The sequence below is a fragment of the Prunus mume genome, linkage group LG7 (genome assembly GCF_029339155.1).
Source record: "Prunus mume cultivar Tortuosa linkage group LG7, ASM2933915v1, whole genome shotgun sequence".
Lineage (NCBI taxonomy): Eukaryota > Viridiplantae > Streptophyta > Magnoliopsida > Rosales > Rosaceae > Prunus > Prunus mume.
This window is the reverse complement of record NC_142704.1, coordinates 7,184,841-7,201,096: the sequence shown is the minus strand read 5'-3', so window position 1 is coordinate 7,201,096 and position 16,256 is coordinate 7,184,841. Positions and strand designations below refer to the sequence as shown.

General features: G+C 38.0%; 3 protein-coding genes and 1 pseudogene across 5 annotated transcripts; 2 read left to right on the top strand and 2 right to left on the bottom strand.

Annotated features, from left to right (window-relative positions):
* The first annotated feature begins 1,820 nt into the window (after window positions 1-1,820).
* Window positions 1,821-4,542, top strand: LOC103338324 (uncharacterized). Its single transcript, XM_008241518.3, has 4 exons — window positions 1,821-2,292; window positions 3,267-3,347; window positions 3,764-3,903; window positions 3,998-4,542. The coding sequence occupies exons 1-4, from the start codon at window positions 1,984-1,986 to the stop codon at window positions 4,245-4,247; spliced, it is 780 nt and encodes a 259-aa protein (XP_008239740.2). The 5' UTR covers window positions 1,821-1,983; the 3' UTR covers window positions 4,248-4,542.
* A 145-nt stretch (window positions 4,543-4,687) lies between these two features.
* LOC148915348 (spermidine N-methyltransferase-like) lies at window positions 4,688-6,265 on the bottom strand (annotated as a pseudogene). Its single transcript, XR_016122240.1, has 7 exons — window positions 5,977-6,265; window positions 5,819-5,913; window positions 5,606-5,678; window positions 5,447-5,518; window positions 5,157-5,355; window positions 4,960-5,075; window positions 4,688-4,849 (listed from the first exon to the last, which is right to left on the bottom strand). The product of XR_016122240.1 is annotated as a spermidine N-methyltransferase-like (transcript).
* A 526-nt stretch (window positions 6,266-6,791) lies between these two features.
* Window positions 6,792-9,332, bottom strand: LOC103338373 (spermidine synthase 1-like). The gene is made up of 9 exons (XM_008241570.2): window positions 9,134-9,332; window positions 8,831-8,907; window positions 8,606-8,728; window positions 8,284-8,388; window positions 8,085-8,157; window positions 7,918-7,989; window positions 7,474-7,669; window positions 7,230-7,359; window positions 6,792-7,134 (listed from the first exon to the last, which is right to left on the bottom strand). The coding sequence occupies exons 1-9, from the start codon at window positions 9,255-9,257 to the stop codon at window positions 7,003-7,005; spliced, it is 1,032 nt and encodes a 343-aa protein (XP_008239792.2). The 5' UTR covers window positions 9,258-9,332; the 3' UTR covers window positions 6,792-7,002.
* Window positions 9,333-10,243: 911 nt separating this feature from the next.
* On the top strand, window positions 10,244-13,667 carry CNGC16 (cyclic nucleotide-gated channel 16). 2 transcript variants are annotated; one of them, XM_008241519.3, is made up of 6 exons: window positions 10,244-10,935; window positions 11,283-11,495; window positions 11,707-12,017; window positions 12,110-12,221; window positions 12,387-12,623; window positions 12,772-13,667. In XM_008241519.3, the coding sequence occupies exons 1-6, from the start codon at window positions 10,489-10,491 to the stop codon at window positions 13,564-13,566; spliced, it is 2,115 nt and encodes a 704-aa protein (XP_008239741.2). In that variant the 5' UTR covers window positions 10,244-10,488; the 3' UTR covers window positions 13,567-13,667. The 2 variants fall into 2 exon arrangements, with proteins under 2 accessions (XP_008239741.2, XP_088898143.1); XM_089042017.1 differs by lacking the exon at window positions 11,283-11,495 and having other exon boundaries at window positions 10,245-10,935.
* The last annotated feature ends 2,589 nt before the right edge of the window (window positions 13,668-16,256 follow it).

The following is a 16,256-nucleotide window of genomic DNA, read 5'->3' as shown; positions in this document are numbered from 1 at the left end:
GATAGATTATCTCAAAATAAATTGAATAAAACAACTGTATTATTGTATTGTATTGTAATATGGGAGAAGGAAGAGGATGGGGCCCGCGTTATCTGGTGGTCCCGGTGGCCGAGGAGTGTCGTGTCGTGTCGTGTCGAAGGGGAGGGAAGTGAATGCGTGTGGAGAAAGGGGGAGTGGGGAGGGGGGGGGTCTCCCTCTGCCTCGCAGTCCTTATCCGTTAAAAGACCGAAAAGTTGACAAACCAGTGGGTCCCACCGGAGCCCCAAGCCCCAAGCCCCCTGGTATCTTCCCTTTCCAATCCCAAATCTTATCCTCTCTTTCCGGCTGACGTTGCCCAACTCTGGACACCTTTCTTGCTGACGTTTTCCTCTTTATTTATTCCACGTTGTTAAAAAGAAGAAGAAGAAAGTGGCATTTGGAGGTAATTAAAGAGATTAGAACAATCAAACAAGACCAGCTCCAAGATAGGTATTGCTTCTCACAACAACTAATCTCAGTAACACTCTTATTTTATTATTATTATTATTATTATTATTTATATAATTTTTAAAAATTTATATATTTTAAAGGACTATATAGGAGAGAGACTAACTTAGGGGTTGGGGGTGGTGTTGGTGTTGGGGTGGACTTTGTTGGCTCGAGCATTGGGCTAGACAAAGTCAATGTGTTGGGCTAAATGACCCAACAGATTTTGACCTACATAAAAGTTTGAGGACTTCTAATAAGTCTAGAAACAAGAAATCGAAAAAAGAAAAAGAAGAAAAAAAGGCACGTGTGTTGGCACGAACACGATTTATTAAGATTTAGAGTGGCTCAAGATATTCAAGATTTTGCCGTGTCAACCCTAGAATAGGTCATTCGGGCATGGCACGACAAAATTGTTAAACGAGTGGGAAATTAATTTATATAACCTAGATCATAAATGGATCAGATTGAAGCTAATTGAGTCCACACATTATGAAACGGGAATGGTTGTTAGGAAACAGATAAATGAAATGAACAGGAAATAAAATGTAATTACCTTCTAGTGTTTTGACCTTGTCAAGTCTCCTCTCCATCCACCTAACTAGATCTAGATTATAGCCTTGTAGCAATAGCTACCTACCTATTTCATCGTTGACAACATCAACAACAAACAACAAACAACAACAACAACAAAAAAGAAAGTAACCCCAATCATAACGCTCATAGAAAGGAATTAGGCTAAAGTAAAGCAAATGTTTTCCGACTTTTCTTCCTTTAATGGAAGAAGGCTTGTAAAATTAATCCGACTTGAGGGGTGTTTGGCTTGGTTTGCTGACCTACGGGTGTTTGATTCTTCATGGTGGTGATTGGTGGTTTGTCCATCTACAGTCATGGAGTTTCTCTTTGCTGGTGGCGGCTTGGAGTTTCTCTTTGGTTGTGGCAAACAAGTTTCTGTGTTTTATTTTATGTATTTAGGTTTTTTATGTTTAATGTGGGCTTTATGCTGAATGTGGGCATAATGCCTCTTTGGCTATATCTTTATGCAGGCTAAATGCCTTTTTGTTGGCTTTTGACGTTTTAGTTTTTGATTCGGGAACATGATCTTCATACTATACTATACTGGTTTTAGCTAGATTTGTTCCTGTTTGTTTTCTGATCCGTGCTTTTGCCCGACTTTGTCTGTACTGTTTTATGTCCTTTTAAGGATTTGCAATGAATTGAAATTTCGACCAAAAAACAAAACCTTTCCAAGTTGGAAAGTTCCTTCCATGACCACATCAAAAGCCCAAAATCTCAAAAAATCCAAAAGCCCAAAGCCCTCACTTGTTGTAACATAATAACAACATTAACCGTCTCTCATTCCTCAATAAACACCTGAGTTAATGAAACTCAAAAGCTCAAGCTCTCATTACCAATGAGCTTTTAGCTGACATGGATTTTGGGGCAAACAAAACTCCAAGGAGCTCTTAATCTCAGCTTTGAGCTCCTCAGAGGACCCAAAACCCAGGTGGTGCAGCCATGCCAGGCCCTGGTCCGCACCTCATGTACGCCATGGGCACTGGCCTGGCTCTGACCACTCTCAGCAATGGCAGGTTCAGCCCCCACCACACCCTCTTCTACACCATCAACGCCTTCTTTGGCCCTGACATCGGATCCTTCTCTGAGTGGCTCGACTCCATCCTCGGCTTCGGCTTCGGCTCCAAGCTAGCCGACTTAATCCACCACCCCTTTTACTATGTTCTCTTTCCCGGTCTTCCTCTGTGTTTGCTCTACTCTTGGGTCTCTAGAGTTTTGCTTCAAAGACGGCTTCTTGATTCGTTTTCTCGGGTGAGTAAGTTGTATGTTTCTTCCCCTTTGTCTGGTTGCTGACACAATGTACGGAAATGGAAAGAGTTTTTGAACTTGTATCTTTGGGGGGTTTCTATTTTTGGAGTTTTGTCTGGACACTCATGAAATCATAAGAGCAGCTTAATAAGGAAGATGGGTTCTATTCATTGTTGTATTCCACCTGATATGTATACATAGTAGAAAATCAAGGTAATATGTGTTTAATTATAAGTTTAATAATTAAAATATCCTTTGTTTCCTTATTGGGATTCTGCATCTAATTTTGAATTGTGTAATTTATATGATCAAGCTAGTGTATAGTTAGTTTAGTGTAATGTGTTTGAGTTTATTAGCTGGAACCCGGAAGACCACCTGAAAAAGTGGTCATACACTTGATACTAGGGGAATTAGGTTGTCTTGTTAAGTGAGATTTGTTTTGGTTGTTAGGGTTATTTGTAGCAATGCTCCCTAAACTATACTCGGAGTTACATTTTGGTCACTCAACTCCAAAAATAGTTACAGTCTGTAACTATTTTTGGAGTTGAGTACTATTTTTGGAGTTGAGTGACAAAATGTAACTCCGAGTATAGTTAAGGGACCATTGCTACAAATAACCTTTATTTATTTATTTTTTCTTATTTCGTTTTTATAAATATTTGGAATGAATTTCCAAGTTTACCAATGGATTTAACGGAAAAATAGATAGACTTGATGAAAGAGATTAGTAATGCAACACCATACATAATTGGGGGACCTCTGCAGCTATTTTTGGAGTAGAGTGACCAAAATGTAACTACGGGTATAGTTCAGGGACCATTGCTACAATTAATCCTTTAAATTATATGCTTTTAAGCTACTTCTTTATTGTAAAAGTATCATGAACATTGCGAAAACCAAAACTTTGTTTTGATCATGAAACATAGCACAACTATTACTGAATGCGGTTTCGTAATTTATTGTGTTTTATGTTTCAGGTGCCCCTTACTAGGAAGCAGTGCTGGTTCTTGGTGTCAGCTGGTTCTTTTTCACACTTTTTCCTTGACCACTTGTTTGAGGTAATATAGAGACGTTAATGAGCTATTCTGCTGCTCAACGTTCCTTTCCATGCTTGGTATTGTGGTATGCTAGCTAGACTCTTGTTTTAGAATTAGAAAAGGTAAGAATGATTTTTCTTTGAAGGTTGTTCAATGGAGAAGCATTGAGCTTGGGATGATTAAGGGATTGATATTGCCATAGAGTATGTTTAGAGTCGTAGTTTAACATCCACTAGATAGATATGAAATATATAGGATGAGTGGATGTTTAAGAGTTGGGCCTATATGCAAGAATAGGTATATATGAAGGCAAGTTCTTGTAGTTTTAGTTTTTGCATTTTTTCCCCACAGCATGTATTTTGGATATGAGATTTCTTTTTTGTGAGAGCTAAGAATGATCGAATTGATGGACCATGTACGCCCTCTAACCTTCACAGGAGAATGGGCATTCAAAAATGTATACTTGGATTTTGAGCACTGGTTGGTGGAAGGGCCGGGCACCGGTTAACCCAGATGCTGTTGTTGTAGTTGGCCTTTTATGCATTGTCTTAATCGGCGGCTTTATTTACATCAACAGGTGTTTATTTGAGGCACTCTACATTTTGTTTCTTATTTCCCTAGCATTTTGCAGGTCCTTGACATTTATGTTGATCGATAGTTTTGGCATGCAGGGTTAAGCCTCACGAGTCTATTAATAAGCAATCATATCAATCAGTGACACTGATTTCCATTGTAGCAATCCTGTATTGCTTGTGGTGTGCAAGCCAAATACACTGGGTTAATCCTCGTCAGCCAGCAGTTGGTGAAGAGGCTGATCTTGGGGTTCTTGTGTTTCTAGCCATCTACTTCTTTCTTCCTCACCTTTTGTGTATATTGTCCATGCACCCTAGAGATCTTCAAGCAGAGCAACTTCCACTGTAACAGTAAACATATTACTAAACAGAACATCCCACTTTTGCTGTCCAATATAGTCACGACTCACATCGAACGTTTTGGTCCTGTATGACACAAAGATTCTCAGGTCTTGCCACGGCAGTTAGTTTTGTTACATAGCTTGCTACCTTCATGTGTTGGGTTTTTTCAAATTTGTATCTTATTACTATCTTGTATATAGCTATACATATAGAATTTGGAAGAGGCTATTGAGTGTAGTTGTACCTTGTTGTAAACCACTGTGATGAAGCTTGAATTCCGTCATTTGTTTCTTTGGTTGATAGCCCTTTTGCATTAAATGCTTATTGAAGAAGTGAGGATTTAAATTTTTGGATATTTGGTAAAACCGAAACTCCATGAATCTACAGAAGTGTATGGTTTTTCATTAGAATTACAGATCATACAAAGGGGGACAAAGAAATGGACCAATTTCAGTTTATTTTGGTGTCCAATTGAATTGAGATCGTGTTCGATTCAAAGCAGAACTAACAGTCAGATGCGCCTGCATCACAGACGATATACAGGAACTATCCTTGATTTCCTAGAGCCTTATCTACAAAACAAGGCACTTGAAAGGCAGCATTGTGCATCTGCAAGAGTGAAAACAGAGGAAAGCAAATCCATTAGGGACCCAATAAAGCAACCAAAACAACAGAGAATAGGCTAAAAAACAGTTATGGAAAGTAAAAATCAGCAGTACTTGTGTGTTGTAGAATTTTGGAGGTCCCTTTAGCCACACCGTGGTTTTCCGAGTTTAACTGATTGATGGGATCTTTAAAGTCGACCGGTGGGCACAGCATGAACCACATTATCCCACTGAAAAAGAGATTCACCATGAAATGCATCAGCAATAGTGTAAAATAACCAGCGAAGTTCTAATTGCAAAGGACCTCTTGCCTTTCATATGCATGAATTGTTGTCCAGGCATAGTTGACAGAGCCCTAAATATTTTGCGGCAGTTTTGCTATGGTATCTGCACAGTGAACAAAGTCTTTATGCCAGAAGCTGTCTGCTGGGGTAGACATAACATTGCCGGGGCGAAGAGCCCTTGCAACTGATTCCAAGAAGATGTTAGACAGTTCTTTTGATGTAGGACCTGTGTGGCATTGAGCATAATGCTTTGGGGATCTTCAAGTTGTGTTATTTTGAATATGATGGAAGTTCAATAATGAGAAAAGAGAAAATACCCATGTTTTGGAAAGCATCAAGCATGATGGTATCATATGTGCCTTGAGGAACAGTCTTCATGAAGTCAACTCCTGCACGTTTGTTAAAATTAAATAATCAAGCTCCATATAAAACAAGTAACAGAGACTTATCAGCAGACCAAAAAATCAATGTCTTACCATTTGATATGTGTACTTGCACTCTGGGATCCTCATATCCCACTGCTACCTCAGGGAGAAAGCACTTATAAACCCGAAACATCATGAAAATCCCACAAGCAAGCTATAGACTATATATAGAGGATGTAACTTTAAATCAAAATTATGAAATATGCCGGCCCCGCCAATAAGGAGGGATAAATATTGAGTTTAGAAGAAATTTAGCTTGCTCATATCCATGATCATTGTGTCTATTTCCCATATGTCGATTTGTTCGACAGACGAATGACTCTCAAGATGATTCCATCTCGCCCTCCAACAAGCAACACCTGAAGAAAAGACCAGAAATAAGAATGAAGCAAAATTGATCAACTATATGGGTGTTAGTAAACTTAAAAAGTTGGTCTAAAAAATATAATGACCAACATATGAGTTGAAGAAAACATTTCTTGGTAAACAAACTCATCCCTCTCCGTGAGTTGAAGAAAACCATCCAAGATAGCTACCTTGCCATGGTCTGAGAGGACCATAACCAAAAGATACTACACAAAGATACATGTCACATTAGGAACCAATCCTACAAATACTTGATCTTGTTAAAGAAAAACCTTTAATAATAATTTCAGGGTGGGAGTGGAGGTGGAGGTGGAGGAGGTGGTGATGGAGATGGAGGTGTGATAGTGGTGGTGGTAGCCAAAGACATTTTAAAAAAATTAATGACAGTATTATGAGAATTGAAAAATATAATTCAAGGCTCATCTATTTTCTTTTGAAAGCAACTTAGAGACTGTCTTTAAAAGTTGCTGTTAAAAGACTATTACTTTTAAAATAATAATGATATTTTATTTTTACCAAACAACTTAAAATTGCTTAACTTTAAAGTAAAGCAAATTTTTTGCCATAGAAAGCAATCTAAAACGGTGTCTTAGTCCATGTCTTTACAAGTTCGTTTGGCGTGTGAACTGGTTGATTACAATTCGCAAAGCTTTTTAAGAAAAAGCAAGTTTTAAAATTTTGTAACCCAAAAGATAACTTTACCCTTTAAATAAAGTCTTATATGACTTTAAGGGCCAAGAGATCCCTAGAAAGGGGTTAAAAGAAAAAACTTTACCTATTGTTGGATACCTGAAACTGAAACATCTTTTGATCTATTCGATAAAAAAAGAAGAAGAAAAAGAGACATCTTTTGATATATGGCCAAATTACATGAAGAAAGAAATTGAGAAATTGAATATATAATTTGGCATTTAGAAATGCAGAGCAAACAATGAATGACTCGAGCAGACAAATGAACCCCACAAAAGCAAATCATGCATAAAGTTCGGAATTACAAATGGAATTGCAAATGGAAATGGAATGGATGGTGGTATAAAAAAAATAATTCTAGTGATCGATAATATCGTCTTCTTCTTGAATATTCACTTGTTGTTTTGTGCATCAGCTGAAATCGTACCAACTCCATTGCTGCCCACTTTACACCCATTATTATTATTATTATTATTCATCCCCTTCTTTGCAAACGAGGGCCAACAAAATGCAGCCGAGTGCACCTGAAATAATATATATGGAGAGAGAGAGAGAGAGAGAGAGAGGTTAATTAACTAAAATGAATAGAAATATTATAGTTATAAATTCAAGAGGTCACCTCTGGGTTGTAAAATTTCAAGGGTTCTTTTGCTACCCCATAACTATTGTTGGGGTCTAATGGGTTGACCGGATTTCTGAAGTCAACGAATTGTCCCTCTGTGGAGCAAAGCAAGAAGCCAATCACCCCACTGAAATCAATTGAAATAGTAATTAATTAGGAAGTTAATATTTCAAATTTCTATTAATATAATACTACTTAATTAACGAATAAAAAAGTAATTATATATGCATGCATGGCATGCCTTGGATATGCAGGAACAATGGTCCATGCATAATCAACAGAGCCTTTGAATTTCTGGCGACACTTTGCCGTCAGGTGTTCAATGTCTAAGGAAGGAAACCATATGCTCTCTGCTTGGATGCACATCACTCCGCCCGGTCGGAGAGCTTTCGCCACCAACTCAAAGAAAGGACCTTCATGAAGCTCATGATCGGGCCCTGCATGCATGCATTGCAGATCATGCATAAATTATTTTGAGTGGTGATTTCTCCACTTCAATTTTATCCACTTATACTCTATTTTATAACTTAAAAATGAATGTAAGTAGATAAAATTGGAGTGGGGAAATCATTACCCATTATTATACCATATATATATATATATAAACAAGATAAAATCACTCTTAAATAAGCGCTCAAGATCGAGAAAAAACTAGGGAATTAAGGGAAGCATAGCATGTATGTACTTATTGGGTCAAATGCATCGACAATTATCGCATCATATGTTCCTTCTGGTACAGACTTGATAAATGCATTCCCTGGAAATTTAAGTTGATCATGATTAGAAAACATATTTAAAAGGATTGCTTATCAAAGAAACCCAATAATCACAGACTAGTTGTAGCCAACTTGCCATCTTTAACGTGAAGGGTCACACGATGGTCCTCATATCCAATAGCAATACCAGGAAAATATTTCTTGTAGACCTGAAAAATTATTGGATTATACAAAATATTACGCATTCACATTCATTAATTAAAGGCTATAATAAAATAATCTGCATTTCCATAATTAAATTTTAGTGAAAAATTGCATATTCTTTTTTTACTCACATCAATCAACATAGTGTCTATTTCGCAAATATCGATTTGTTGGACAGAAGAGTGTCGAGAAATTTCCCTTAAGATACCGCCATCTCCACCCCCAATGAGTAATACCTGATCAAGTACACATAAGTAGGGGGGCAAAATAATTGAAATTAGTTGAGCTTAATTATCTAGCAAAAGTACTTGTAATTTAATATTGTTGTAATGAACTTCACCAGGACATTGATAATTAACATGCGTATGGGAATTATGTCATGAAATGTGTAAGATTGACACTTTTGCTTCTTTCTTTGACATGAGATTTTATGGCACATGTTTAATTAATTACCTTGTTTGGATTTTGAATGGAGCAAAGAGGAAGATGGGTGATCATTTCTTGGTAAGCACACTCATCTTTCTCAGTCAGTTGGAGTGCTCCATCTAGAACAAAAACCTTGCCATATGCGGATGACTGCAAATTAGAAATCAACCATATTTGTAACGTAGGTGACATGTTATATTGTCAAACTATTAATTTGGGTCATATATTATTCAAACAGAAATGTTAATTTACCTGAAATACCATCATACTTTGGTACTCGGACCTTCCTTGAAATAAGATTTTTTCTACCTTCAAAAAGTGTGCTTGCCCTACAAGACATATTCAAAGAAAGTTAATTTCACACACATCTAATTAAACTACTTAGGCCGGCCTGAAGTAAACAATGAGCCAGCATTTGCTCTCGAACTAAACATTTATACTTTGTGTGTGTTTACATTGAAGTGTAGAACAAAAGAAAGTTAAATCTGGACTGGACTGACTTCACATGCAACAAAAAGGTCAGAAAACCTCAAGTCAAATATAATGGAAACCCACCTGGCCATATGGGACAATGCTCAGAAAACCATCCAGGAACCTTAGGATGATCAACAAGATCATCATCATCATCATCATGATCTGCCGCAGTCTTGAGAGTAAAATTGGCAGTCTTCTTCTCCATGTGACGTCGTTTTGCTCTCAACACCTTTGATTTCTGGTTGGTTGTCAAAACTGCTCCCTAGCTATCAATCTGTGAGGTGGCTGGCTCAGCTTGGCAAATAAACAAACAACCTGTAGATTTAGTGTTTCTGTGAGGTGGCCAAATATCTGCATATTTATATACCAGCAAAATTCTTTTGCAAGGAAACTTATGTATGACGTGGCTTTATCTCAGTAAAGATGAAAAGCCAATATGAACTCCTAATCTACTTTGAGAAAGTTGTGTAGAAAAGAGCGAAAGTAAAAATAAGTGATTTGGTAGAGTGGAAAAATATTAACCAAATTAGCCCATTGGGCCACGCTTCATTTTAACAACCTGACTTTTCTAGTTTTTAATTGCTTTTTTTTAAAATAACTATTTTAACCTTGTCATCTTCTACTTAACCTTTATTTTATTTTATTTTATTTTTATGAACAAAGGTTTAGAGGAGAAGAGGCTACCCATTCCAGGGTTAGGGCATATAAAGACATTTTTGAGGACTTATAGAGGGAATTTTAGCCCTTTTTTTTTTTTTTTTTTTTTTTTACAGATTACCCACCAAGAGGGATTGTTGGTAGTGGGACTCAAACCTATGCCTGGATAGCAAAGAGAACAATCTTTACCACCTCAACAAACTCTCCTCGGCGATCTTCTACCTAACATTTTGGTTAACCAAATGGGATCCTTGTCATCTTTACCAACTTATAATAACTCTACTTGTTCCCTCATGCAAGGTCCTGAGATTCGAGTCCTAGTATGCATGTAGTGTGTGTGAATTTAATATATTATCGCCATTCTTAATAGGAAATGTCTTAAAATAATAATAATAATAACTCTGCTTGTACAATTTGTGAAATTCAAATACTGATGGCGTTAAATACTTTCAATTATCTCAATCACTACTTATTATTCTCGTCATCACCTGGATTGTTTTAGTTTCATTTGTCTCCTATAAATATTTGAAAAAACAAAAAACAAAAAAACAAAAAAAAATCCCAAGTTCCCCAACTCTGATCATAAAAGTTATTTTAAAAAAAGCAGAACATAAAATGGAAAAATAAAAATTTGCCGCGCTTTTCCCGTCAATGGGATAACGGTCATGGGAACCCGAAAGCTCAGCCCTTCCTCTGCTGCTTCTTCTTCTTCTCCCACAAATCCCTCAAATTAATCTCTCCCTGATTGCCAAACCCCAAAAAGACAAAAAGGCCCCAAAATGGTTAACACATTCCACCCTTACGCCGCCGCCTCCGCCCGCATCCGCAACTTCTCGACCCCCTTCTCGCTCCGGAAGGAGATCCCCTGGTGGTACCAGATCCAAGACCCGGGATCCGAACGCGTGACCCTCTGGAACCACATCTTCTTCGTCATCTGCATCATGGGCCTCTTCCTCGACCCCATCTACTTCTTCCTCCCCAGCATCGGCGGCTCCTCCTGCATGAAAATCGACATGGGCCTCGGCATCATCGTCACCTTCCTCCGCACCGTCTTCGACTTCTTCTACATCTGCCATGTCACCGTCAAGTTCCGGACTGCTTTCATCGCTCCCGGGTCTCGGGTTTTCGGGCGAGGCCAGCTCGTCATGGACCCCCGGGCAATCGCCCTCCGCTACCTCAAATCCGACTTCTCTATCGACCTCGCCGCCGCCCTCCCTCTCCCACAGGTGACAATAATATTACATATATTTCTCTCTCTTATTTTATTTTAGGTAAAAAGTCACTTTTCGTTTGACGATATTTTCACTCTTGTTCATGTGATTTTAATTATAACAATTTGACCCTTGGAATTTTGGAATTTTGGATGGAATTAGATGAAAATTTTGATGTGTAGAATCAAACTACAATGGTTAAATTAACAAAATTAAAATTACAGGGACTAAACTAGAAAAACCGGCTAACTTCATGGACAAAAAGTGATCTTTTTTTATAAATTACTAATTCCTATTATTTATGCAATTACTGTAATTGGAAATTTGTAATTTTGAATTTATTTTTTAAATTATTGTTGCAGATTATGATTTGGTTCATAATTCCAGCAGTGAAAACCCCAACAGCTGCCCATGCTAACCATACCCTTTCTCTGATTGTTCTGCTTCAATATGTTCCTAGATTTATTCAAATTTTCCCTCTGAACCGGCGGATTACTAAAAGTACTGGTGTTGTAGCCAAGACTGCTTGGTCAGGGGCTGCATACAATCTCGTTCTGTTTTGTCTAATTGCACATGTAAGAATCCACCTAGCTGAGTTTTGGCCTTTTTAACTAATTCGTATTGTGTTACGTTGTTAGACTGTTAATTTAAATATCATTGGTTCAGTGAGTTCTGATTCGAATATTGCGTGGAGGGTGCCAAAGTCATAGTCTGACAACGTATGATGCTAGTGCGCGTTGTTTAATTTGATGTGATTGCTATTATCGGTGTTGTTCTTCAGTGCAGATTGTTGGGTCTACGTGGTATGTGTTGTCCATTCGACGGCAATATGAGTGCTGGAAGGGTGAATGCAGCAAGGAAATTAATAAAACACACTCTCCATCCTGTAAAATTTCGTTTCTTGATTGTAGCAGTGAAGGCAACCCCGAACGCGATGCTTGGCTTAAGATCACAAAGGTGGCAGAAAGTTGCGATGCTAATGACGACCAAGATTTTGAGTTTGGAATGTTTGCTGAGGCTTTCACTAACGAGGTTGCTGGTGCAGTGTTTATTGAAAAATACTTCTATTGCCTCTGGTGGGGTATGAGAAATTTATGGTATGCTTTGGTCTCACCTGTTTGTTTAAATTACTTAGCTAAAGCTCATATTAAGCTGTTTGTGCTAATTCGTTTCAACAAGTGATATGCAGTTCATATGGACAAGATATTGAGACAAGCACTTCCGCCAGTGAAACCTCATTATGCATTCTCATTTCCATTCTTGGTCTCGTTCTCTTCTCACATCTCATGAGCCAGATGCAGGTATACATAATTTACTTTTGCCAAAGGCATCTGCAGCATACAGAGACAATTGTCTTCATTCATTAATCTAGTTGTAGTTTTTCCTTCACATAATTGAATTTCTTAATTATTGTAACTCTGTTGGGGAGCATGATGTTGACATAAATTTCTGATGATTTCTTCAAGACCTATCTGCAATCTGCAACGATTAGACTTGAAGAATGGAGGGTTAGAAAAAGAGACACAGAGGAGTGGATGAGGCACCGTCAACTCCCTCCAGAATTGCAAGAACGTGTTCGTCGTTTTGTTCAATATAAGTGGATTGCCACAAGAGGGGTAGATGAGAAAAACATTCTGGAGGCTTTGCCTACGGATCTCCGCCGTCAAATTCAAAGGCATTTGTGTCTTGCCCTTGTCCGCCGTGTAAGTGCTTCAGTCTTAACTACTGATCAGATATCTGGTGACACTTCCTTAAATGCGCAATGCAGCTGAGTTTATAAGTTGGCATCAAATCATGTACTGATTGAAATCCATGAGATTAAAAGGTGGTTGAATTAAAATTCAATTCCAGGTACCCTTTTTCGCACAAATGGATGATCAGCTTCTGGATGCCATATGTGAACGCCTCGAGTCATCCTTGAATACCAGGAACACATACATCATCAGGGAAGGTGATCCTGTGAATGAGATGCTTTTCATCATCAGAGGGCAACTTGAGAGCTCCACAACTGATGGTGGAAGGACAGGGTTCTTCAACTCAATAACCCTCAGAGCCGGTGACTTCTGCGGCGAAGAGTTGCTTACATGGGCCTTGATGCCTACATCAAGCCTCAACCTTCCATGCTCAACTCGAACGGTGAAGTCTCTAACAGAAGTCGAGGCATTTGCACTGAGAGCTGAAGATCTCAAGTATGTTGCGAATCAATTCAAGCGCCTTCACAGCAAGAAACTGCAGCATGCTTTTAGGTACTATTCACACCAGTGGAGAACATGGGGGGCTTGTTTTATGCAAGTTGCTTGGAGGAGGTTTAGGAAGAGAAAGTTGGCAATGGAATTGGCAAAGGAGGAGGAGTATTATTACACACATGTTTTGGACCAAGAAGACCTTGGCAACAGCAATTCAGAAGCAAGAATAGGAGGTGGCAGTACAGATTATGAGGGTAGAGGTGCTGAGAGATCATCATCAGTGGGAAATATTCTGCATAATATTCCACTTGGGCCTGCAATTTTGGCATCCAAATTTGCGGCAAACACCAGAAGAGGGATTCAGAAGGTGGCATCAGCACTTCACCACGATGAAAGCAGCTCCACCATGCCCAAAAAACTGTTCAAGCCAGATGAGCCTGATTTTTCAGCAGACACTTGAGCTTATAATGATAATCATAGTCATTTTATTGCAACATTAATATTAATATTATTTTGTATTCTATTCTATGTTGGTTTTTATACGCTCTGTTTTTTATTTTACCATGTGATGTGCCTTCCTGTGCCCCTGCAATAATAACTTTTTATTTTGCATTTAATTTTACCATGGTAAGTTGGAACCAAACTAAAATTGAATTGACTCCAATTTTACATGAGCATGATGAAGCGTGGAGATCAATCCAAAGGATGCAGACCAGATTGATCAACAACCACAACTTTATACAATCGAATTCGTCAAGCAATAATAAAATATGGGGTTTTTTGGGCACCAAAGCAAACCTTCATAATCAAAACTCAAAAGCAAGATGATTAATGCACAAAGACCTTACAATGAATGCATGATGAAGTTCACTTAACAATCAAAGCATAATGTATTTCAAACTTGAAGCTTGAAACTTACCAATTCCTAAGGAATGACTTTTTCTGTTTTAGGCGATTCTCAGAAGAAAATAACTACCATGATAGTTTAGAAAATCAAGCAAATGAATTCAATTTCAAGTTTATGGTAGTAATAGATTTACATTGAATGCATGAAACTAGCTTGGTGAAAAATAAATTTGGAGGACAATCAATGTGAGTCCAGCAGCTTTGAGTTTGAGGCATTTTAGTTGTATCTTATAACTAAATCAGAAGAACAGAATCTGTCCAAAGCTGTACAAAACTGAAGAATGCTTGGATACAAGGACTAGTGACTACTACAAAGCCTGCAATGGAGATCACAGAAACTTCTCTTTTCCAAGGCTCTATTCTTCGAGAACAGGATCCGTCTTATGTAAACCGTATAGCCGCGCGGCTATGCTCTTTTTACTATAAAAATATACAGGGTATCGCCGCGCGGCTATACTAATTTTTTAAATAAGGGGGACCAGCCTGGTGCCTAGCGCCCATTTGGTCACGTGTCAAAAATAAAAGTATTGCCGAGCGGCTATACACATATAGTCGCTCGGCTAGACCTTTTTATTATATAGCCGGACGGCTATACTATTTTTAATAATAAACACGTAGTATAGCCATACGGCTATACTATTTTTATGAAAAATCAGTCTACAGCCGATCGGCTATACTATTTTTAAAAAATCCCAGTTGAGCCGTACGGCTATACTATTTTTAAAAATAAAAACATAGTATAGCCGCCCGGCTATAATATTTTTTCAAAATAGAAACCGTAGTCTAGCCGTTCGGCTCTACAATTTTTATTATAAAAAATCCAAGTAGAGCCGTTCGGCTATAAAATTTTTATTATAAAAAAATCCGAGTAGAGCCGTTCGGCTATAATATTTTTGAAAAATAGAAACCGTAGTCTAGCCGTTCGGCTATACAGTTTTTATGATAAAAAATCCGAGTAGAGCCGTTCGGCTATAATATTTTTAAAAATAGAAACCGTAGTCTAGCCGTTCGGCTATACGATTTTTATTATAAAAATCCGAGTAGAGCCGTGCGGCTATAATATTTTTGAAAAATTGAAACCGTAGTATAGCTATACGATAAAAAATCCGAGTAGAGCCGTTCGGCTATAATATTTTATACCGTAGTCTAGCCGTTCGGCTATACGTTTTTATGATAAAAATCCGAGTAGAGCCGTTCGGCTATAATATTTTTAAAAATAGAAACCGTAGTCTAGCCGTTCGGCTATACAGTTTTTATGATAAAAAATCCGAGTAGAGCAGTTCGGCTATAATATTTTTTAAAAATAGAAACCGTAGTCTAGCCGTTCGGCTATACAGTTTTTATGATTAAAAAATCCGAGTACAGCCGTTCGGCCATACAGTTTTTATGATAAAAATCCGAGTAGAACCGTTCGGCTATAATATTTTTTACAAATAGAAACCGTAGTCTAGCCGTTCGGCTATACGATTTTTATGATAAAAAATCCGAGTAGAGCCGTTCGGCTATAATATTTTTTAAAATTAGAATCCGTAGTCTAGCCGTTCGGCTATACGATTTTTATTATAAAAAATCCGAGTAGAGCCGTTCGGCTATAATATTTTTTAAAAATAGAAACCGTAGTCTAGCCGTTCGGCTATACGATTTTTATGATAAAAAATCCGAGTAGAGCCGTTCGGCTATAATATTTTTTAAAATTAGAAACCGTAGTCTAGCCGTTCGGCTATACTATTTTTATTATAAAAAAATCGAGCGCAGCTATACTATTTAAAAAACATAGTATACTTTTAAACCCTACTTTTACACCACAAGCAATCCGATAAAAGAGAATCAATACAGATCATTTGCAAGTTGAAGAGCTTCATCTTCCAAACTAAAAGGTTCGACACAGAGAAAGCACAGGTCCAAGAATTATGTCAAGGCATATGTTCGCAAGATTGGAAGGATAAACAGCATTTCACACTCACTGATTTAGACCACAACCACCCTTGGGCCTACATGCTTATGAGGGTAGAGGTGCTGAGAGATCGTCATCAGTGGGAAATATTCTGCATAATATTCCACTTGGGCCAGCAATTTTGGCCTTCAAATTTGCTGCAAACACCAGAAGAAGGATTCAGAAGGTAACATCAGCACCTCACCATGATGAAAGCAGCTCCACCATGCCCAAAAAAATATTCCAAGCCAGATGAGCCTGATTTTTCAGCAGACACTTGAGTTTATAACGATTAGCAGGGTTCTCGGGCC